We start from the raw sequence: 23,110 nt of genomic DNA, 5'->3' as shown, positions 1-23,110 counted from the left end.
GGGCTTTTTGCATGCCAGAAACAGTGCATCCTCACCAGACCAACATGGTGTCAATGGAAACTGCTAATAAAATATGGGAATTCATCAGAACAAAAACAAAAACACCTGGGAAGCAAAGAGCTGGAAAGCGAGAAAGATAATATTCCATCCAAGGAAATTACCATTTCTACTCTGACTGCCCCTACTACCCGCTACTGACTGGTGATAAATATAGGTGATCAATCACCTAATCCTGTATAGTGTTAGGACTGCCAGAGAATTAATACAGTGTGATACTGTAGTCAGAAATCTTGGGAAACACATTCCAGAAGAAAAAAAAATCTATATGTATCCTCAGGTATTTGGTTGATAGACAGTTTTGGTATTTGAATATTAAATCTGTTGATCAATGTGTAATATTTACACATTGCTTCTGCTACTGTGTGTGTGTGTGTGTGTGAAAGTAAAATTGTTTGCATTAACAGTTTTGGAAATATGTGATATTTTTAGGTTTTCACATGGGTTGTAATTGCCTATTTTTTAATTTCACAGTGTGTGGACAATATACGGTGTAATGGTTTAATGACTATAGTGTTTGAAGAGAATTCCAAAGTTTCTGTGCCACATATGATTAAGTAAGTGCAATAATCCTTTCCCTTACAATTCAATGAAGATCACATTGGTAGAGAATGTAAAATCTTGAATAAAAGATTGCTTCAGTAGGATTCTGTTTCATATTGACAATGTTTCTTGACAGTAATGCAGTAACTCATCCTGTGTTATTATAAATAACAAGACTATCAAAATGGTCTTAGTTTCATTTTATTTTATTGACTCACAGCATAGAAAAACTGTTTTTCATGATGTTACATATGTTTCCACTCAGAACATAAACCTATCTAATTTTCAGGTTAAGTATAAAAAGTCACAGCCACATTTGTCCAAAGTCAGATTGGCCAAAGAGTCAGATTGACCAAAGAGCTGGCCAAAGAGCAGATTCATGTAGGGTCGTCCCAGTGATTGTGAATAATATAACTCAGACTTGGTTATGGAGATACATTTAAATTTTGAAGACATTCAACATGAATTAACTGACTTTTCATGATACCATCTATTCACTAAGTACATTTGTTTCAGAGTCTATTGCCCAGAACTGCCATTCTGCTTTCTCTGTTTTGATAACAAAGCAAATTAGATAAGTGATTACTAACAAAATAGTAGTATAAAATGAGAAGTTATGTTAGTACAGAGTAGTGAAAAAAGTTTAATACTAAGATTAAAACCAGATACCTATGGGAATTAAGTCAAAATATCCATATTACTATTTTTTAAATTCACGTCATTTGGTTAGTTTTCTTATTAATTTCTTCCTTAGGATTCTTATTCTAACATTTCACAAAATAATAATCTATTACTTTTACTCATTTTTAAATGTACTTTCTTGAAGGTTAGATAGCTATGAAAATCCAAATTGCTTTAAAATGAAAATGTATAAGTCAGACATTACCGCCAAGTTATAAGATACTGAACCCTAGGGTAGGGCAACTACACACATTCTGTGGACTTTAAAACCTAATATGGATAAAATCTTTAGTTTTGTGGCTGACCGGTTATGGCCAACACCAGATTTTGTCCCTTCCTTGGTAGTTTATCCAGTATCCATGCCAATTATCTACATAACTAACTCATGCACAGACCTGTGCTCTCCTGATTTTTTGCATAAACACTTAAATGAGCAGGACCCTCTCCCCTGCTACAACAGAAACCAGTATCTTAGGCTCTAAGGACTTTCTGTAAGAGTCACACATGTTTTGGTGCCCATCTATACTGCATTAAATGTATTCCCAAATCAGAGTAAAGTTTCATATAATTCTTCCCTGTTTTCCCAAGTATCACCAATAAAAGGAAAGATTTTGCAATCACTGTTCCTTCTGATAGTCCCCTCCATGACCCTTTTCTACCTTAAATTCTTGTTTTTTTTTTTTTTTTTTTTTTTTTGTCTCCTACACATCTCCTTGGTTATCAGTTAAAAAAAAAAAATCCAGATATTTTAAAGTGTTAAAAAAAATTATTCTGTCTTAACTGTGTCTTGTTACTAACATGGCATCACTTTGTAGGCACTGTCTTCCTTTTAAAAATTACTAATTATGATAGGTGGATCTGTGTTAATAACTCAAGATGGCTTAAGTGTTTACTGAAAAGGAGTTGTTATTATTACAGGAGACTGAGGGACTTTCTTGTGGGTCCCTTAGGAAATATAGTTCCTGTTCAATGTAATAAAAGAAAATTAAATAATTTCATAAGTTTAATTTTTTCTTAAATGCAGATGCAAATCACAATTTGAAGGACAGTGGTATAATTAGTTTTATTTTAATTTCATATTGGCTATAACATATTTTTTTCCTGTTAGAGTTTTGATTAAGATAATTACAGTAAAAATATACAAAACTCAAACTGTGGTAAGTATGCCAAATCATGACATTTATTAGGTGGAAATATGTCCTTATATGTCATTTTACATTTTATATATATAGATTAAGGTTTGCTTTCTTTTGTTGATCTTTGACTTGAACTTCCTTAAAAAAAGTATAGATTTTTGGTGGGAAAATGGTGTGAGAAATAGTGGTTACCTCTTGTTTAGTTATCTTCTACATAGAATGACAGATACATAAAAATTTCTAAGGTCTTTTGACAAATGAGAAAATAAAAAATCAGAAAAGTAAATTGGTTTTGTGGATAAAAGAGTGAGTGGGATGTTATTTTCAAGAATCTCAGAAGACACATTTGTGTATTTTTGAGACCAGTAATATGACTAAAACTAACAGGTCCCCCTTAGCTAGTTTCCAGGCATGGATAAGCTGCTCATTTAAAATGCCCTTTCAGATCTACACATGAATTCTTTCCACCCACACTAAGCAAACTTTGGGGTGGGAGATATCCAAGAACAAGCTAAGACAGCTATTGATTCTTTTATATCCAGAAGAAAATAAATATATAATTTAAAATCTCTCAAAGCATGAAAGGACTAATTAAGGGCACTTATAATAGCACAACTTATTCCTAGCAAGCAATTGCCTGACTGAGCATCATTGGTCCTATAGTATGTTCTTTAATCACCTGGTGAAATCCAGAACTTCATGGATTGCCTGTTATGAGATGCTGCCATGAATTGGGGCAAGAACTCTCAGAAGGGAATATAAAACCTTTTGAAGTCTGTGCTTTTCTTTGAGCCCCACTGGATTCAGTCTGTGCCTCTAAGCTTTTCTTCTTACTCCACTGGCCTCTTTTGCCCTTTTTAACAAATGTGCTCCAGGGGCTGAAGGTTCTGAGTTCAGCCAAGGATTGTGAAGGCTGCGAGGTGAAATTTATCCCCGGTTTCCTCTCCAGCTGAAGAAGCTGTCTCCATCTTCCAGTGCAAGGATGTGTGTCTGATTGTGTTTGTTGGGGTTTTGGGGTGAGGAGTCACCAAATGGCTTTTACAGATTGGGAAAAGCAGAGTACGAGCTGCAGGGGGCAGTAGTGGGTACTATTCAAAGGGAACTTCTGGAAGGGTCCACTGCTTGTTTTTCATGCATCATTTTTTATTTTTATGAAGACATTTTTAATACTGCAGAATATTGGAAACAACATTTTACTCAACTTACGGATTCAACCGCAATTAAAAAAGGATTGCCTTAAATGCACTAATAAGCCAGGAAGAATGAAATGAACCAAACATTCATTTCGAGAAGTTAAAAAATAATGACCAAATAAACTATAGGGTGTTATAAGAAGGAGATTATTAAGTGAAGAAATAAGAACAGATATTAGTAAATTAAAATGTAGAAAAACAGTAGAATCGACTAATCCAAGAGCTGGTTCTAGAGGGGAAAATACCTAATAATGTAATTTATTAGTCTGTGTAATCTTGAAAAAAGAGGGGAAGCACAAATGTACAAAATTAGAAATGAGGACAAAGAAATAACCCCAGATATGGTCATGAAAATCTGTGTATCTCTCTCCTTTCCACCCTTCTGAGGCGAGAATGTCACCATTAATTTTTAATGCATATTTCTGATATTCTCATTTAAGAGCATAAGCAATGCCTCTCTTAAATAGGACTTTTTGTTTCATTTCCCTAGTAAAACATGACTGAACTAGGGAGTGCAGTGAAGGGTAGCAGAATTAAGTAACCCCAAATTATGCCACTGGGCTTATTGATTATTTTGAGTAGTAGGCACTTGAAAAATAAGAAGTATATGGTGAGACTACCTGTGAATTTCCTGCCTAAAGACAGATCTTGCAAAAGGAACTCAGTTGTCACACATCTCCTCCCTGGGAGTTTCATCAACCGTGGAAGACTGACACTGATCCCGGAAGAGGAGACGAGAAATTGGCACCACATCCAGACAAACGTCACGAACTATCACAGCTCCATTCTATGCTTCCAAAGGCACATTCATCTTTCCTAAAAATCCCTCTCCCTTTTCCTATTAAGGTGGTATTTAAACCTGAATTCTAAGTCATCTTGGGGAGTTACTTATTTTCCACTGGGTATCTCCCGTGTATACAAAAGATATATATATGTTAATTAACTTCTGTTTGTCTTTCTCTTGCTAATATCTTTTATTAGAGGGATCTCAGTCATGAACTGAGAAGGGTAGAGGCAAAATTATTTTTCCTCCCTACAGAAGGAATACATAGGGTAAAATGAATTAATATTGTCCTCTCTACATTAATTCAAATTTTCCTAAATTATAATGGCGTATTTGATGTTCTTGCAGCCTTACCTTGTTGGATATAATATGTCATAAAACATCTTTTATCAAATGCAATAGGAAGCTCACATGTGTGTTTGTTTGCAAACTGAAATACTCAGTGGCTGAGAGGAAATCACTCCCTGGTTTTGTCCTCATGCTCCTGTTTTATGTGTAGGTCTGATGCTCGTCTTCATAAAGATGACACCGACATTTGCTTTAGTAAAACGCTGAACTCTTGCAAAGTGCCCCAAATCCGTTATGCCACTGTGGAGCGTCTCTTGGAACGATTGACAGACTTGCGGTTTCTTAGTATCGATTTCCTCAACACCTTTCTGCACACCTACCGTATTTTCACTACGGCAGCTGTGGTGCTGGCGAAGCTTTCCGACATATACAAGAGGCCTTTCACCTCCATCCCGGTCAGGTAGGCCGGGATTTGCCTGTCAGGAAAGTGCGGCCCTCCTGGTCCCTAGGTCTCCATGCAGGTGAGCAGCCCCACACTGGGGCTTTTGACTAGGCTGTGGCTTGCCTTTGAACCTACATGCCCCACCAGTAGAAGGGAGGCAATAATATAGAGGGAGGGAAGAAGTTGAGGACCCTGAAGTCTCCATGTGGGCTTTGCTTGCTCTGTGGTTATTTGGGAGCTAATTCCATTATTTTAGACTTTCTATTTTATTATTGTTTTTGTAATTGGGTTTTTCAAACTTTACTAGGCATAAGAATCACTTGGGGCCTTGGTTAAATTGCAGCCTTCTGATTCAGTAGATCTGGAGTGGAGCCCAAGATCTACATTTCTAACAAGCACTCCAGAGGCACCAATGCTTCTAGTCTTTCGGTCACAGTTTGTAGCAAGGTATTAGACAAGGCCTACAATGTGTCTGTGTTCCTTTGTGTGGGATACATGTAGCATTTAAGGGAAGAAGATTTGAGCAACAGACATGCAATGATATAATGGCCTTTAAATGTAAAAGAGCATGTTCTCGATGACATGGGGAGATCATTTTTATTGGCTGCAGCCATTAATAGTTTTTGCTTTTATTTTTAGGTCATTGGAATTGTTTTTTGCTACCAGCCAGAACAACAGGGGTGAACATTTGGTGGATGGCAAATCTCCACGTTTGTGTCGCAAATTCTCTTCCCCACCACCGCTGGCCGTATCCAGAACATCCTCCCCGGTGAGGGCCAGAAAGCTGTCCTTGACTTCGCCCTTGAACTCAAGGATAGGCGTGTTGGACCTGAGCACTTCCTCAGCATCTAGCAGTCCTACGACCACCCACAGCCCTGCTGCATCCCCACCACCGCACACGGGTAAAGTACCGTTGGATCTTAGCAGAGGCCTTTCTTCTCCAGAACAAAGCCCAGGATCAATAGAAGAGCATGTAGATAACCCCCGCGTGGATCTGTGTAACAAGCTAAAACGAAGTATTCAAAGAGGTATTCAGCTGCCACACCCATATTTATTGGTGGTCTGTTTCCCACCTTCTGGGACTCTAGTTCCCTTTCTTTACAAATTTCTCACTTTTGTATAGGAAGCAGAATGAACATAATGGTAAGTTAGAAGAAGAAATTTCTGTTGTTCCCTCTAGGCTTTGTGGAATGGAGAGCAAGGTTAGTTGTCCTTAGGTTTTCTATAGCAAAAGTTAAATTTCAGTCAGTTGTTTATGGAAGAATAGCTTTATCTGAATGGTATTATTGGAAGGTTCTTTATAGAAATTGATTAAGGGTGGTTGACTAAAGAACCTAGCACAATACTTTTCATAGAAGCAGATTGTGGGCACCTTTATCCATGAGCTTGGCCTCAGAACCTTCTCCAGTGTCTGCCTTAAGCACTGTATTGCTTCCAGCCTTCCCTGCTGAGGATGACCGAGCCTGGAAGCATTTAGATGACTTTTCAGTTTATTACCAAGGCAATGCTCAATCTTTCAAAAAGGGGAGAAAAGTAAAAATTTATAGGGAGAAAAATAAAATTTAAGAACTGATTTTGAGGTGTGTTTGTTGTCCATGATATAGCCAAAGTGGTTTCTCCCTTTGTAACCTCTGCTCTGCCATGCTCCCTCCTCTCCTAGACTATAGTCAATTTGATTTCCTTCCTATATCTTTAAAAAACCTTGGTCATTTCTTCCTCAAGTCCTTTGCACTTGTTCTTCTCTCTGCCTGGACAGTCTTTCCCCATGTAGGCACTACAAGATCAGCCACCTTGTCTGTCTTGTTCACCTCTACCCTCAATGCCTTGGTCATTTGCCTTAAGGTAGTAAATTTTTGTTGAATGAATGAACAAAACTCCCAGTGAACTAATTGATAGTTCTATGGCATGTCACCTTACTTTCCTCAGCATGGAACAAAATAGGGGTTGGAGGAGGTGAACCTTCTCGCTTTTATAATCCAGGGTTTCTTTGATAACTATAACTAAAGTTTTCATAGCCAAGCTAGCAATCAGCCTTTTCTTGGGTGGAGGAAGGGATTTTAGTAACTGATTTATTTAGTGATTACCTAATAAAATTGGGCAATAAATCAAAGTGTCCAAATTTCAAAGAGGATCACCCCAGTGGAAGAATAAACTCCTGCTTTTCTACCTACTCAAATCTTCTTTGTACTTTCTATCTTAGATCATTTAAATAAGCTTCCTGAGTGAAGTACTTAATGGAATTTTAACTGGAGTGGTTGTCATTATCAAAAGTAGCACCCTTTTAAACAAGAAATTCTATAAATTGACAAGTTAGCAACTAAGGGGGAGGAAAGAAAGAAGATAATTAAAAAGTCATTAGAACAACAAGCTGCAGCAGAATCATGATGGATTCTTGGGAATAATGAGGCAGTGCACAAGCTGACAAGTGCATCTGGGTTCAATCCAGTGCTGGTGCTTGGGAACACCTCAGAGGGAATGACTTAGACTTGTCTCAGACCTCCCCTCTGGGACAGGGTGCCTTGGGATGTACAGGAGTTTCCAAAAAAAAAAAAAAAAAGGGAAGTTCTTTCCCCTCCTTTACTGGATTGCAGTAAACAGGAGAGGAGAAATTTGGGGATACATCTGGATTCTTGTGTTATTTTGAGTTAGGTTAGCTTGAGGAATAATATTTTATTTTTTTAAAGATTTATTTATTTAGGCATACAAAAACTGGGGTACAGGTCAGAGGTGCGGGGACTAAGGATGATTCACCAGAGACAGAGTGGGGAGCAGAACAGGCAGACTGACTGAAATACACTGCTGAGGGAAGCAGTGGGCTAGTCAGGAGAGGTCTGCTGCACCATGTAGGTTGCTCCCTGGCCAGCCGGGGATCAAATTTGTGCTGCAGGGGCTTCGGACAGCTTCACAGGTTGCATCTTAGTCCCTTGCCCCCCCAGGGAGGCCCTAGGAATAATATTTTAATACAGACATTTGTGGCTCCCAGGCTTTGGTTTGCTTGCCCTTGCCTGAAGCTGGAATGAGAACACAAGAAGGTCTGCTTCAGAGTCATTGTAGCACCTTCTCTGTGCAGGTTGCTGTACTATAGGATTCATAATGATAAATAAGACAGTGCCCCGGGCCCTTGTACTATGTGGAGAAGGTAGAAACAACATAACTATAAGAGGAGGTGGCACAAGAGGTACAGACAGTGTGCCCTGGAGGGTGAAAAGCAAGAGATATCATTCCTGCTTGGGCAGAGTCAGAGTGTTGTTGACATGAGCCAAGAGGAATGGAGAGGTTCGAAGGAAGAGACAGGTGAATTTTTGGGTAAAGAGAACATATGAGCAAAGAGCTCGTGTTAATTCCCAGCGGTGAAAGCCATTTCTGAAAGCAAGACACATAATTGCTTCTGAAGGGATACCTTCCAGTTCTGATGCCACCAGCAGCCCTATAGACTATACCTGTTCCTAGTCATCCTAAACCTTTCTAGTATCAAGTGAATGCTTTTTCACAAAGCTCTCCTAAAGAGTCTTTTTTCTTTTCTTCCTCTGCCTCTTTGCCTGTGTTCTCCTCCCTCCTCCCCCCACCACTCCGTCTTAACCATTTTTAAGTGTGCAATTTAATAGTATTAAGTATATTTACCTTGTTGTTCAGCTTGTCTCAAAATTTTTTTTTGTGTTGCAAAACTGAAACCTGTACCTGTTAAACAAATCCCCATTTCTCCTCCCCACCCCCAACCTCTTGAAACAACCATTATTCTATTCTCTACTTTTTTTTTTTTAAAGATTTATTTATTTATTTATTCAAGCACTGGGTACAGTTAGAAGTGTGGGAGGGTGAGAGAATTCACCAGAGCCAGAGCGGGGAACAGAACAGGCAGAATGATGAAGTACACTCCTGAGGGGAGCAGCGGGTGGCAGGAGAGGTCTGCGCGCCATGTGGGACCCTCACAGGTGGCCAGGGATCGAACCGGCACTGCAGAGGCTTCAGGCAGCCTCACAACCCAGTGCTCAACCGCTGCATCTCCAGGGGAGACCCTCTATTCTCTATTTCTATAAATTTGACAACTCTAGATGCTTCATCTAAGTAGAATGATACATTATTTGTTTTCTTATTACTGTCTTACTTCACTTAGCAGGTTTCAAATTTCATCAATGTTGTAGCATGTGCCAGGATTTCCTTCTCTTAAAAGACTGAAATACGTTTCATTATAGATGCAAGCATGCATGTATACATGTATGTATGTATGTATGTTTGCATGTACGTATTCTTTAGCCATTCATCCACAGGTAGACATTTAAGTTTCTTCTCTTTCTTAGCTATTGTGAATAATGCTTCAGTGAATAAGGAAGTATAAATATCTCTTTGAGATCCTGCTTTCAATCCTTTTGGATATGTACTCAGAAGGAAAATTCCTTGCTCATCTGGTAATTGTATTTTGAATTTTGTGAGGAACTCCCATGCATTTTTTTTTTAGTGGATATACCATTTTACATTTGCACTGTGTTTTAATTCTCTTCATCCTTTTGATAGTGGTCATCCTAATGAATGTGAGGTGAGACTCTTCCTTTTTGCATTTTCCCAGAGATTGCATTTTAACTTGACTCAGGCCTAGTGGTATGGATATTAATTTTTCTTCAACAAAGAACCATAAGAAAAATCTGTTTCTCTCTGCATTATTGTCTAAATATGTGGCATAGTTCTAAAGGTCCTCAATCAAGCTGCCCATTCCTACCATAATTAATTCTCCCACTTCCTCTTACACATTGCTTTACAAAAGTTTTCTAGTGCTAGTCTTCAAAGCCCAAGCCCAGTGTATATACTGATGGTCCAGTGCAATCTCATACAATCTGCTTGGCCTGCTATCCAGGATGCCAGTGTGGTCACTGGGAGGAATCAGTAGTTTTGTCTCCTGAAGCAAACTTATAGTTGAGGAGACCAAGATGTATGAGAAAGAACTTGATCAAGCTCCCAGGGAAGGATAGTTACAAAGATTGCAAAGACCTGTCAGTGCAGAAGTTGGATAGAGATGGGATCTTTGTGGTCATACGTAGGGGAGTCTGGAAAGCAGCATTATTAATTGACCAGGGGCCAACAGAAGGCGAGGGCCCATGAGTAGTGGTATGGCAGAAACATTAGTTTCTCCTTCTCTGAAGAGGAAATGCAAATGGCCAACTGGCATATGAAAAAATGTTCAACATCACTTGTAATCAGGGAAATGCAAATCAAAACTACCATGAGATACCATCTTACACCAGTGAGAATGGCACATATTAAAAAAACTAGCAACAACAAATGTTGGCGAGGATGTGGAGAAAAAGGAACTCTCCTGCACTGTTGGTGGGAGTGCAAACTAGTCCAACCACTATGGAGAGCTGTGTGGAGATTTCTGGACCTACTAAACATAGAGCTTCCATATGATCCAGCAATTCCACTCCTAGGTATTTACCTAAAGGACACAGAAACATCAATTCCAAAGAGCACCTGCACCCCTATGTTTATAGCAGCACTGTTTACAATAGGTAAGCTTTGGAAACAACCCAAATGCCCAAAACTAGATGACTGGATCAAGAAGATGTGGTACATATACACCATGGACTATTACTCAACATTCAAAAAAGATAAACACATGCAATTTGCAGCAACATGGATGGCGCTGGAAGGGATCAAATAAGCCAGAAAGAAAAAAAAAAAATACCGGATGGTTTCTCTCATAGCAGTTATCTAGAAAACTTAAATAAGGGACCAGGAAAATGAATAACTATAAGAAAGTGAAAATCAAAATCAACAAAAAACTATGAACCAGCAACACTCTATGGGGGGTGGGGGGCGGGGAGGGGAGGGCTTGGGGTCAAAATAAGGGGGTTGCAATTGTATGGGGAATATAAAAATAAAAATTATTAATAAAAAAAGAGAAAGTGAGAGACAGAGCTAAGTATGAGGGCCTAATGCCTTTGTTTCTCATTGGGTTTCCCCAAATTAAATAATATGCAGTTAGATTCTCAATGGTTATTTTATCCACATATTCATGGGTTAGAAATATCACTTTGTGATTCTGGATCATGGTTAAATACAGAATTTCTCTCATTTTTGGTGATGGGAAGTCCAGGTGGACTTCATGGTATTTGGTGAAGCCCATTAAAGCCAACCTCTCCACCAGATACAGCTCCTCTACCATCTGTGTTTCTCAGTCACATCCACCCACTGATGTGCCCCTCTCATCTCTCATTTTTGTAAATGCCCCTCTTAATCCTTCCATTAAACACTTTTTTCCAGGCCATTATTCCTGGCCACTTTGTCGCACCTTTCTTTCCCCTGTCTGTAGCTATCTTCTGATTACTTTGAATGTATTTACTTCCCAATTTGTTCTTAAAAATGTTTAATGTGATAGCTCAAGGGGACATGTGGTACAACTAGATTAAAAATAAAATCGATGAGGAGGCCAAGCAATGAAGACAAATTCTGTGAGGCTGAGGGAATGGCTAATGAATGCTGTGTGGTCCTCTTCAGTTTGAGAGTCACTCTGATTTGGGTGATTTCATGATTCATATAGAAAACTAAGAATAATTGATGTGGAGGCACATCTTTCCCTGTTACTGAGACCTGAGAACAAGTTATCCTGTGGATCCTCATTAAGAAAACCGTGTGTAGAAATCTTAGAATCAATAGTGGAATCTAAAAAGTTCTTTTGTGTTTTTCTGAATAGATGAAGCATATGGGCCACAGAATTAGTTTCTTTTATTTTTCATTGGTATATGGGGAATATTGGTCATATGTACTCTTAGGAAAGTCAGGCATGAAACTTCAACATCTGCTGACAAGTGCAGTGTGTATGCGTGTACACGTGTGTGCACGTGTCTATAGAAGCCAAGAGTACTGCTGTGTTAACTCTGCTGTCTAGTCTTGAAAATTTCAATTGGCAAAGAAAAGGGAGACACTGATCTGTCTTTAATTTGAAAGATGTTTTCCTGCGCTTTGCATAATGTTAACACTTAAAACAGTTGGCGAACTTGAATAAGATTCTTGTGCCAAGAGTTGATACATTTTCTGCTTTTTCACTTTAAGATACAACTGCATACAACCTCATGGCATAATACTAGCTTCAGTCAGTAGTTCCATTCTGAGACTAGAGGTCTCTCTCATTGCTGCCCTGCTAGACAGTTTCAGGGTATATTCTGAAAAATATCAGCGACCTATGTCCAGTTGTGTTGTTATTGCATTTATATCGCCAACCTGTAATATTTCCTGGCAAGGGAACTTCAAATGACATGAGGGGAAAGAAGGAAAATAGGACATGTCCTTTGAAATGAACAAGACCATGAATTTCTTAGGGAAAAAATAATGCAGTTTTCCCCCCAGATCTGTTCCATGCTTATCTAACATTAATTAGTACCCTTCTTTCTTCCTGCCACGTAGTACCATCTTTTTCTTCCCAGAATTCTCTAAAAAACACGAATATTAGCCCAACTCACATCCAGATTCTACCCAATAGTGTGTTCTCAACAAAAATCAAACCTATGGCAAGCCAGAAAGGAGAGTCGCAGGGTGCTCACTGTATTTGGGGTCCTGACCCAATCAGGGTTCACCAGGACCACGACTATGCAATCCAGCCTAAGCACTGTTGCACAGCCCAAATCACTAGTATCTGTTTCTGTGTTCTTAGTTTGAAAATTGCCTGCCTGTGGGCTGAAAGTGCTCCCAATTTTAGCATTTGTTTTGAGCCCACATCTGCCCACTCGTCCTGTAGGCAAAGCTGTTTGCATGGAACTTGATTGAAACTGAACATGCCAGAAGGAAGTGCTTCTTTCCCCACCACGTTGCTGACATGGCTTCTTCTCTCTGTGCCTATTTGATTACAGTGTTAATACTTTGTTTTCCAGTTCTTTCAGTGGACATTTGGGGCCTGTCCAGCTTTCTCACTGGGAAGTTTTTTGGGTTCAGTGTAATTGCTGACTAAATGATTTTTTCATTTGCCTCAGAGAGATGAATGGTTGAATCAGCCCCTAGGATATGTATTTGATATTCTGCTTGCTCTTACAGAACAGATGCCTCCCATTACTGAATTTTGAGGGAGTTATTTAGAAAATAATAAAACTAACAGCTAAGCACTGATTTTTTTTTGTCTGCCTCTTGCATCATTGCCAGCTTTGCTGTAATTATGTCATTCAAGGAAAGATTCCAACCATTTCCTCTCCCTGGCCTTCTTGTGCTTCAAAAAGGCAGAATTGTGGCCATATTTCTAAGGGAGAACTTATATGCAAGTGTAAAAATGTATTTATATGAAATTATTAGGGATTTTGTAAAGTTTGAGTGATCTTCAATGGAATGCAAAAGGAATTAAGTTGGGAGTAGTTCTGTTGAGAGTGGTAGTACAAAATTTGTGGAGGTAACCCAGTTTTGATAAGTTAATGAAAAACCCAAGGAAAGGGAAATGCATAAGTTATTGGAAATTTATGAAACTTTTGTAGTGTTTTTCCTTGAAAGAATACTCAGGATGTTGTAGTTTTACCTAGTCAACAATCCAGTCAGAGAAATATCGGAAACATCATCAATAAAAACCTAAATGTGATCCCAAAATAATGTGTCTTTTATTCATGGGATCTTAAAGGCTCTCGGGTGTTCATGGTGAAAATAAATACTTGCCTCTTGCTGATCTGTAGTTCATGATCAGAGCTATCCTATAGAACTTTCCAGGAGGATGGAGATGTACTATATCAGTGCTGTCCACTACATACGTGTGACTCCTGAGCACTTGCAATTGGCAAGTGCAGGTGTGGAATTGACTTGTTAGTTTGACTTTGATTTTAATTTAAATTGACATAACCACATTTAGTTTATGCTACCATTTGGGGCAATATAACTCTAGATCCTTAGAAGTCTCAGAGCTTCTTGGGATGCCACATTGGTAGAGACTCAAACTTTAGTTAACTTACAGGGACAACCCAAGTAAAGAAATAGTGAAGTACCAATTTTGATCCCAGTCTGATTTACAGTCTGGAAATGTCCCATTCAACTAACTCCAAATTCTAGAAAGTGGGGAGTCTATTGCATGCCTCTTAACCCTTTTTCACATTTGTTGTTGTGTTGGACAGAAGGTACTTGGTAGGGCAGCCAGGCTCAGCAAGATCTTGGAGACAAAACTAGAAAAGAAAAATATTTAGATTTAGTGTCATGAGCATTCTGCTTCCCAGGAATGACTTGATCCCATATTAAACCCCTTTAAAAATATACACTACTGGTTTATATCTTTGTTAGTTTTTTGGAAGTATAGGATTTCCCCCCTCAGGTGTAGTTACCATAGCACACCAACCATTGGTGCACCCATAGTCCTTTGCCACAGTCCATTTCATTCTCAATACAACCCTTGAAAGCTGACCAGAGAACTGAGATATTGAGGAAGGGCTGGAAGGAGAGGGGAGAGAACACAGTGGACTATGGTGGAGGATGATGGGTCCATCGGTGGTGGGGGTTCTCTAAGGTGACTACACCTGAAGGATTCTCTAAGGTGACTACACCTGAAGGATGAAATCCTATACTTCCAAAACACCAACAAAGATATAAATCAGCTGCACTTAAATAATAATTAAAAAGAATATATATGATTAAATGGTCACAATATAATCTAAAATAATTGAAAGTGTCCCTGTGCAAGAGTGAGACGTTAGGTTTTATTTGAACCTTTGAAGTATTATTTCACATTTTTAAATTAATATATATATATAAATAGATATCTATATATAAACTGATATGAAATGCTTATTATCCATAGTGAACATTTTTGTTTCCATGTATAATACTGCAAGAAGCTCCTGAATTCATGCTCTGGGTGTTAAAATTCATATTTTCAAGCAGCCATCGTAGAATCTGCACCAGTGGACCGAGCAGTAGCTGAGAGCTCATCGGCAGCAGACACCACAGAACTGTCACCTTGCAGATCTCCCTCAACTCCACGACACCTCCGCTATCGCCAGCCTGGAGGTGAGGGCTCAGGAATGGAGTCAGAAAAGTGGAAGATGATTTCTAGTTTCTGAATCTTGCTTTCATACCTTTTCATTTCTTTTTTTTTATTGACTTTATATTTTTAATTTTTTTTAAATAATAAATTTTATTTTTATATTCCCCATACAATTGCAACCCCCCCATTCTGATCCCAATCCCTCCCCTCCCGCCCCCCACCCCCCAAAAAGTGTCTCTGGTTCATAGTTTTTTGTTGATTCTGATTTTCATTTTCTTGTAGTTATTCATTTTCCTGGTCCCTTATTTAAGTTTTCTAGATTCCTGCTATGAGTGAGACCATCCGGTATTTTTCTTTTTCTTTCTGGCTTATTTCGCTGAGCATGATCCCTTCCAGCGCCATCCATGTTGCTGCAAATTGCATGTGTTTATCTTTTTTGAATGCTGAGTAATATTCCATGGTGTATATGTACCACATCTTCTTGATCCAGTCATCTGTTTTTGGGCATTTGGGTTGTTTCCAAAGCTTAGCTATTGTAAACAGTGCTGCTATAAACATAGGGGTGCAGGTGTTCTTTGGAATTGATGTTTCTGTGTCCTTTGGGTAAATACCTAGGAGTGGAATTGCTGGATCATATGGAAGCTCTATGTTTAGTAGGTCCAGAAATCTCCACACAGCTCTCCATAGTGGTTGGACCAGTTTGCACTCCCACCAACAGTGCAGAAGAGTTCCTTTTTCTCCACACCCTCGCCAACATTTGTTGTTGCTAGTTTTTTTAATATGTGCCATTCTCACTGGTGTAAGATGGTATCTCATGGTAGTTTTGATTTGCATTTCCCTGATGACAAGTGATGTTGAACATTTTTTCATATGCCAGTTGGCCATTTGCATTTCTTCTTCAGAGAAGTTTCTTTTTAGCTCTTCTGCCCATTTTTTGACTGGATTATTTTCTTTGTTGTTGTTGAGTCTCATCAGCTCTTTGCAGATTTTTGTGATCAGTCCTTTATCATTAGTGTTGTGTGCAAAAATGTTCTCCCAGTTGGTGGCGTTTCTCTTTGTTTTTGTTATTGTCTCTTTTGCTGTGCAGAAGCTCTTTAATTTGATGTAGTCCCAGCTGTTGATCTTTGCCTTCACTATCACTGCTTTGGGTGATGTGTCTGTAAAGATGTCTTTGATGTGCAAATCCCGTAGTGTTTCGCCTATATTTCCTTCTATGTATTTTATGGTTTCAGGTCTTATGTCTAGTTCTTTAATCCATTTTGAGTTGATTTTTGTGTATGGTGTGAGGTAGTGGTCAAGCTTCATTCTTTTGCATGTAGCGAAACTATAAAACACTGTTCAAAGAAATAGAAGAAGACACAAAGAAATGGAAAGACATCCCCTGCTCATGGATTGGAAGAATAAACATTATTAAAATGGCCATCCTACCAAAAGCAATATACAGATTCAGTGCTATTCCAATCAAAATTTCAATGTCATTCTTCAAAGAAATAGAACAATTATTGATGAAATTCATATGGAATCACAAAAAACCCTGAATAGCCAAAGCTCTCCTGAAAAAAAAAGGGAATGGAGGCATCACACTCCCAGACTTCAAACTCTACTACAAAGCCATAATCATCAAAACTGCATGGTATTGGAACAAGAACAGACATACCGACCAATGGAATCGAATAGAAAATCCAGAAATAAACCCACAGATTTATGGTCAACTAATCTTTGACAAAGGAGCAAAGACTATGCAATGGAGCAAAGAAAGTTTGTTCAATAAATGGTGCTGGGAAAACTGGGTCGCTACATACCTTTTCATTTCTAAATATTTTCTAGACTCAGTTACGAAAATTAGTTGTAAGCAAATAGTGTTATTTTATGGCTAAGTAGTGGAAAAATAAATGATTAGAGAACATACCATTTGTATCACCAATATATATATTTTTTTTAATTTTTGGAGAGTTTTTTACTTTTTTAAAAAAATTAATTAATTAATTTATTTATTTATACAAGCACTGGGTACAGTCAGAAGTGCAGGAGGGTGAGAGAATTCACCAGAGCCAGAGCGGGGAGCAGAGCAGGCAGATTGAGTGACATACACTACTAAGGGAAGCAGCGGGTGAGACAGGAGAGGTCTGCTGCACGATGTGGGTCACCTTCCTGGTCAGGGATCGAACTCGTGCTGCAGTGACTTCGAATAGCTTCATAGTGCTATGCTTAACCCCTTGCGCCACAACAGAGGCCCTGTATCACCACTATTTATTGATTACATCACTGCACTGCACTTTGTGTGGAGTAATGTGAATCAAAGGGCCTGTTTGTAGATGATAGCTAATTGAAGAGTCTCAGAGCTGGTTTTTCCAGAATGTCCCCTTACGCTAATACCTTATGAATCCCAGTGTTGTCTATAATAAGTAAGCTTATTTGGGCGGCCACAATTTTTGTGGAGGACTTTATTAAGAACATAATTTCATCTAAAATAAATTCTGGTTGCATGGGACCCCCATTATCATCATAGCTAGTGCTAAAAACTGGTGTATTTCCTACAGTTATGAAAATTATAAGGTATTACATCATAATTTGCTTTAGAATATATCAAATTCCCTCTAATTGGAGGAAAAAACATCAATGCAAAAGGTAGAAATCCTTGATCTCCCATTTTTCTCTCTGTGCAAAGAAATATTTCCAAATAGCACTTGGTTTTTATTTTTTTCTTTTTCTTGTGAGGCCAATTATTTCAAGTCAGAGGGGAAAATTATACAGTTTTAAAACCAGATTCTTCCCAAGTCATCCAACTAAAATGTGAAGACATTTCTTGACTCTCATACTGGTGCTTCAAATAGAACAATTCAACAAAAGCTAGAAATGGTCATTTTATTTGTAGCTTTTGCTACATGGTACACACTGTTGTCATTGCCATCAGCCCCAGGCACAGTAAGCCTGGATCAGGATGTTGTCTGAAGATTTGCCTTTGGGGATATTAACCCTTGGGGAAGGGACTGACCTCAGGTTTCAGGTCACCCAGGTGTTTCGGTGATTCTGATAAAGATGACAAGCTAGCCTTTGCTGGCTTGTTATAGAACTATTATAGAATAAGCCAAATATCTTTACTATTTTTAGAGCCTTGGTCAGTCCAGGCCTTGGCAACTTGCTTGACCATTACCACATGGGACAAATTCTCTAGAGTCCTCTGTGACCTGGGAGAATTTGAGCCACAACCTGTGGAAGCAAGAGTTAAGTGCTGCTCACTTGTTACTATTATTATGATTGTCTTTTAGTGTCTTTTCATATATTTATCTTCATATGTAAATTTTTAAATTTATATAAGCATTATTTAGAGATTCTTTTCCTGTTTAAGGATTAAGAAAGTTTTTTTTCTTCCCTAATATAACTAAACCACGTTCTTTGTAGGAACGTAGGAAGAAGCTGAAATCTATGATAATAGGATCCAAATAGGGATAGAATCACACATATTTCACTGTTTAGCTGAAATTTTGCCTGTTCATCTGTCTCCTTGCCACCTAGTTCCACTCATGTTTTGAGGCTACTGCTCTGTACTTTTGTACTTGGCCATGTTAACCAGCTCTTTGCTTCCTCTCTATTTTAAACCTGTCTATGTAATTTCAGGGGCAAACTGATAAGAACCCTTTGGGTCAGAATCACAGCAAACTATTTTCACCAAAAAACTTATGTGAGGAAAAATAGTGAGGTTGGCATGAATACTGTCAACTGCTGTGCATAAAATATATGGGGAGTAAAGGGACTTCCAAAAGGTCCCCAGTGCTTCCTTTCACTTTTAGAACCCAGTTCCACCTTCAAATGTATCTAAAAAAGAAAATGGGTGACATGATGTAGAATATTTTTAAAAAATATTTTTGTATTGTGATATAATTCAAATACCATTGAATATACCATTTAGAAGTTTATAGTTCAGGGGTTTTTATATTTTAATAGGAATGGGCAGCCATAACTACTATCTAATTCCAGAACATTTCATCACTTCAGAAAGAAACCCTGTATCCATTAGCAACCCCCTCTCCCCTCAAACCCTGGCAATCTTAAATTTTTTCCTGCCTCTGAGTTTGTCTATTCTGAATTTTCATATAAATGGAATCACACAATATATGTCCTTTTGTACTGATTTCTTTCACTCAGCATAATATTTTCTTTTTTGTGAAATTTCATATTTATTTATTTTTAATTGAGGTAACATTTGGATCCCCCCATCAGGTATTACCATGGTAGTGTACCCACCACCCAGTCACCCACAGTCCATGACCATGTCCGTTGTGCTTCCTTCCCTCTTTGTTTTTACCCCTCACCCACCCTCTTGATGCTTCATTTCTGAAGTCAGCTATCAAGGATTAGTTTTTAAGCTTGTCTTTACCTGACTCTTAATTTAGTTATGTTATATTCTACATATTAATAATACTGTCTGGTATTTGTCTTTCTCCTTATAACTTATTTCATTTAACATTAACCTTCCAGCTCTATCCAAGTTGCCACAAATGACATGAGTTTATCTTTTTTGACCACTGAGTAGTATTCCTTTGTGTTTATTTACCGTATACCATATGCGGTATATATCACACACTTATATATCACACACACACATATATATTATGTGTGTGTGATATATATATAATATATATATAAACCATATATATCATGTCTTCTTGATCCATTTATCTGTTCTGGGGCACTTAGGTTCTTTCCATAATTTAGCTATAGAAAATAGCTAAAAGTTTCCTTTTGAATTAATGTTTTTGAATTTGGGGGTAGATGCTTAGGAGTGGAATTACTGGGTTGAATGCCAGATCCATTTTAATGTTTTGAGACACTTCTATACCACTTTCCATCAAGGTTACCCAAATTCTCATATCCACCAGCAGTGTAGGAGGGTTCACTTTTTCCTCCTCATCCTCCCCAGCATTTGTTGTTTCTGGTCTTTTCAATATGGGTCATTCTCACAGGTATGAGATGGTGTCTCATTGTGCTCTTGGTTGCATTTCCTTAATGATAAATGATGATGAACATTTTTTCATGTGCCTATTTGCAGCCTGTATAGCATAATTTTTTCCGAATTCCCACCACCAAGTCACCCATGAACCATCACCATAGTCTCTTGTGCTCTTCCCTCCCTTGTTCTGATCCCTCTCCCTCCCCGTCCCCTGCTAAATACCTCCAATTTATCTTTTGCCTGCTAGTTTTGTTTTTTCCTGATCCTTTGTTTGGTTTCCCTATATTCCTCCTATAGGTGAAACCATTCAATGTTTTTCTTTTTCCTTCTGACTTATTTCACTGAGCACGATTCCTTCCAGCTCCATTCATGTTGCTGCAAATGGCATCAGTTTATCATTTTTGACTACTGAATAGTATTGCATTTTGTATGTTGTATAGCATAATATTTTCAAGATTCATTCATGATGTAATATGTATCAGTACTTCATTCTTTTTTGTGGCTTTTTTGTGGCTGTACGGATATGCCACTTTTGATATATCCATTAATCATTTAAAGTGTATCTGGTTGTTTTTACTCTTTGGTTATTATAAATAACACTGTTGCAGATATTCATGCATAAATTTTTATGTGGATGTATGTATTCATTTCTCTTGTGTGTATACCTAGAGTGGAATTGCTGATGTAGAATGCAAGGCATATAGGGCATTTAGCCCAACCCTTCATCCAGTGCAAGAATGAAAATGAGAATTTTTATTACAAATATTATCCATCTGCCTCACCCTGCCATTTCCATTCTTTTCAAATAACCAGGACAGACGGCTGACAACTCCCACTGCTCCGTTTCACCTGCTTCTGCTTTTGCTATTGCCACAGCTGCAGCAGGACATGGCAGTCCACCTGGTGAGTAGGGGCAAGCAGTTAAGTGTGGACCATAGACATTTATATTGAATAAGTGGGCCTTGCCTGCCAGTGTCTTGATGATAAGGTGGGCAGCTTATTAAGAATGCAGGTTTCCAGTTTTCCTTTCTAAGCCAGTGGTTTTTAGCATGAAAGTGTCTTTTAAATAAGCACCTTCAGGTGAGTCTACCATAAGTGCTTTGTGGGTTCTTTGAAGATCTTCTGTATCAGAGAAAGTTGTATCCTTTCTCCCATGTTACTTTATGGAGTTTTAGAAACATTTTTAATCAAATTACTCAGCACATGTGTTTCCCTTTTAATTGAGTGCAATGCTAAAAGCATATGAAAGGTGGGAGGGAAGGCTTGTGGAGTGGGGAGGAAGGAGGGAACTATTGCTTTAGCTGACTCACAATTCATTTCCAGTAGCTCCACGATGCTTTCTGAGTTGCTGTCATTTAATTTTCAGGGTAAAGAAGTAGTACTTAGAATAAAAGCACAGTATTTTAATAGATGAAAATTGTATTCATTATCTCTGTCCACTTCTTTCACATCAAGAAGGACATAGTGTTAAAATAAATCTATATGTGGTTTAAACAGCCTTGTTGCTGTGAGTCTTCACCTAAACTAATCCTATGGCTTCTGATCATCTGCTTTGTTGAACTGTGTGTGGTGATATATTTTGTTGAATAGCTATTGTTCACTCACCACAAAGGTGCCCATTGCCAAAGCCTATGAACTGATATTCAACAATGGTAACTCATAGAACTATGTGAGTGCTTTCTAAATTGAAACAAGAACAAATAGAGATGTTCTATAATAAGCATGGACCACCATGGTCATTATGGACATCCCGTCTGAATGGAAATTTTTGCAGAATGATTACATTCACCTTCTTCAATATTGTGCATATTAGCTGTATTGGATGTTGTCGGGCAAATCTGAGTGTTTTTTGCCCCAAATATTTTCAAACTGCCAACATCACAACACAAAACAGCCTGTAATGGTATAGTATTGGTGTTCTGTCAATCCTGTTGACTGCTATTATTAATTGCATTCTATAATAATGAACATTTCTTTGGTGAAATAATAAAGGAATCTTTATTATGTTCCTAGCAGTTAGTTATCAGCTGTGATTTGCTAAGGCTTTCTGTTTTTCGTTTTCACAAATTAGTCTGTGGAAAAATTGAAATATAGAACTTCCTCACAGGTTTCATAATTTAAATGTAGTTTGTGAAAGAAAATCATTTTAAGGTTAATTTGGGTTTAGTTGAGTCTATTGCCACAAGTGCTGGAGGCTAGGTTGGGCAAGGCCCTTTATTTCACCCGAGTTTCCAGCAAAGCTCCAGTGAGCTTTAGAGAATAGCTTTCTGACTTTGACTTGTTTATGAATAATGTGCCAGAAGGATAAAGTAACCAAACAGCCATATCTTCCCACATCTAAACACTGCTGCTCTGGCTGCCCTTCTTCTTAATTCTCCCCTGTAACTGAAATAGCCTTGGGAAGAAAGCCCTCTTTAATGAATCAACTGAGGGGAGCTGACATGCCGATTGACCACAGCCTGTGTTTCAAGGCGCAGTGCGGCCTGATCCCAGGAGAGCAGACTGCTTTTTTATTACAGTGCTTTATTTATGCAGTCAGGAGTCACCTTATTCAATTTTAGAAATAAAGAAAATAAAGGATTGAATTTGGCAGTGTCGGGGGTCCAAAATGATTGAATAAAGGCAGCAAGTTGCACACGGGTCAGTTTCATTAACTAGTGGAAGCAAGAAAAGGGGTCTCTTTTGGAGTGGAGACCAGTGCATTCCTGAAGTTCAGCCACTCAGCAGAGCTGGCCCTGCCTGGGAGAACTTGGCAGAAGAATTCAGGTTCAAAAGTCACCGAGGGAGGTGAGCTTGGAGCAGAACCAGGGAGTTGTTCAGAAGATTGTTGTGGGAAAATTGGGGTGTTTTCCAGAGGCACAGGGGTGAAAAAATTCACCAGAGACAGAATGAGGGACAGAAAGGACAGATTTATTGAATAGCTTGCAAGGGAGCAGGGGGTGAGATGGGAGAGTTAGTCTTCGTGGAAAGAAGGGCTTGGGGTGCTCCTTTATAACCTGTTTTGTGGGCTCATTAGTAACTTGGGGATTGAGTCTTTGTGGTTTAGTTGCTGTTTGCTGGGACATCTTGTGCTTCGGCACAAGAGGGTCTGACCTGATTCT

The 23,110-nt window shown here is 38.5% G+C and overlaps 1 protein-coding gene across 2 annotated transcripts in view; it reads left to right on the top strand.

The window, feature by feature from the left end:
• Window positions 1-23,110, top strand: part of RASGRF2 (Ras protein specific guanine nucleotide releasing factor 2) — a gene marked incomplete at both ends in the record, with an annotated part of 216,684 nt that overhangs the window by 128,177 nt on the left and 65,397 nt on the right. The window contains 5 exons of one of the 2 annotated variants that reach the window (XM_084233297.1): window positions 532-614; window positions 4,894-5,142; window positions 5,764-6,026; window positions 14,956-15,081; window positions 20,823-20,912. In XM_084233297.1, coding sequence (XP_084089423.1) covers window positions 532-614; window positions 4,894-5,142; window positions 5,764-6,026; window positions 14,956-15,081; window positions 20,823-20,912 — 811 coding nt within the window. Of the gene's footprint in view, window positions 1-531; window positions 615-4,893; window positions 5,143-5,763; window positions 6,153-14,955; window positions 15,082-20,822; window positions 20,913-23,110 lie in introns of both variants that reach the window. The other variant, XM_084233296.1, reaches the window with a different exon arrangement.

Source organism: Talpa europaea, assembly GCF_964194135.1.
Source record: "Talpa europaea genome assembly, chromosome: 5".
NCBI lineage: Eukaryota > Metazoa > Chordata > Mammalia > Eulipotyphla > Talpidae > Talpa > Talpa europaea.
The sequence above is the reverse complement of the archived record's forward strand: the minus strand, read 5'-3'. Positions and strand labels throughout refer to the sequence as shown.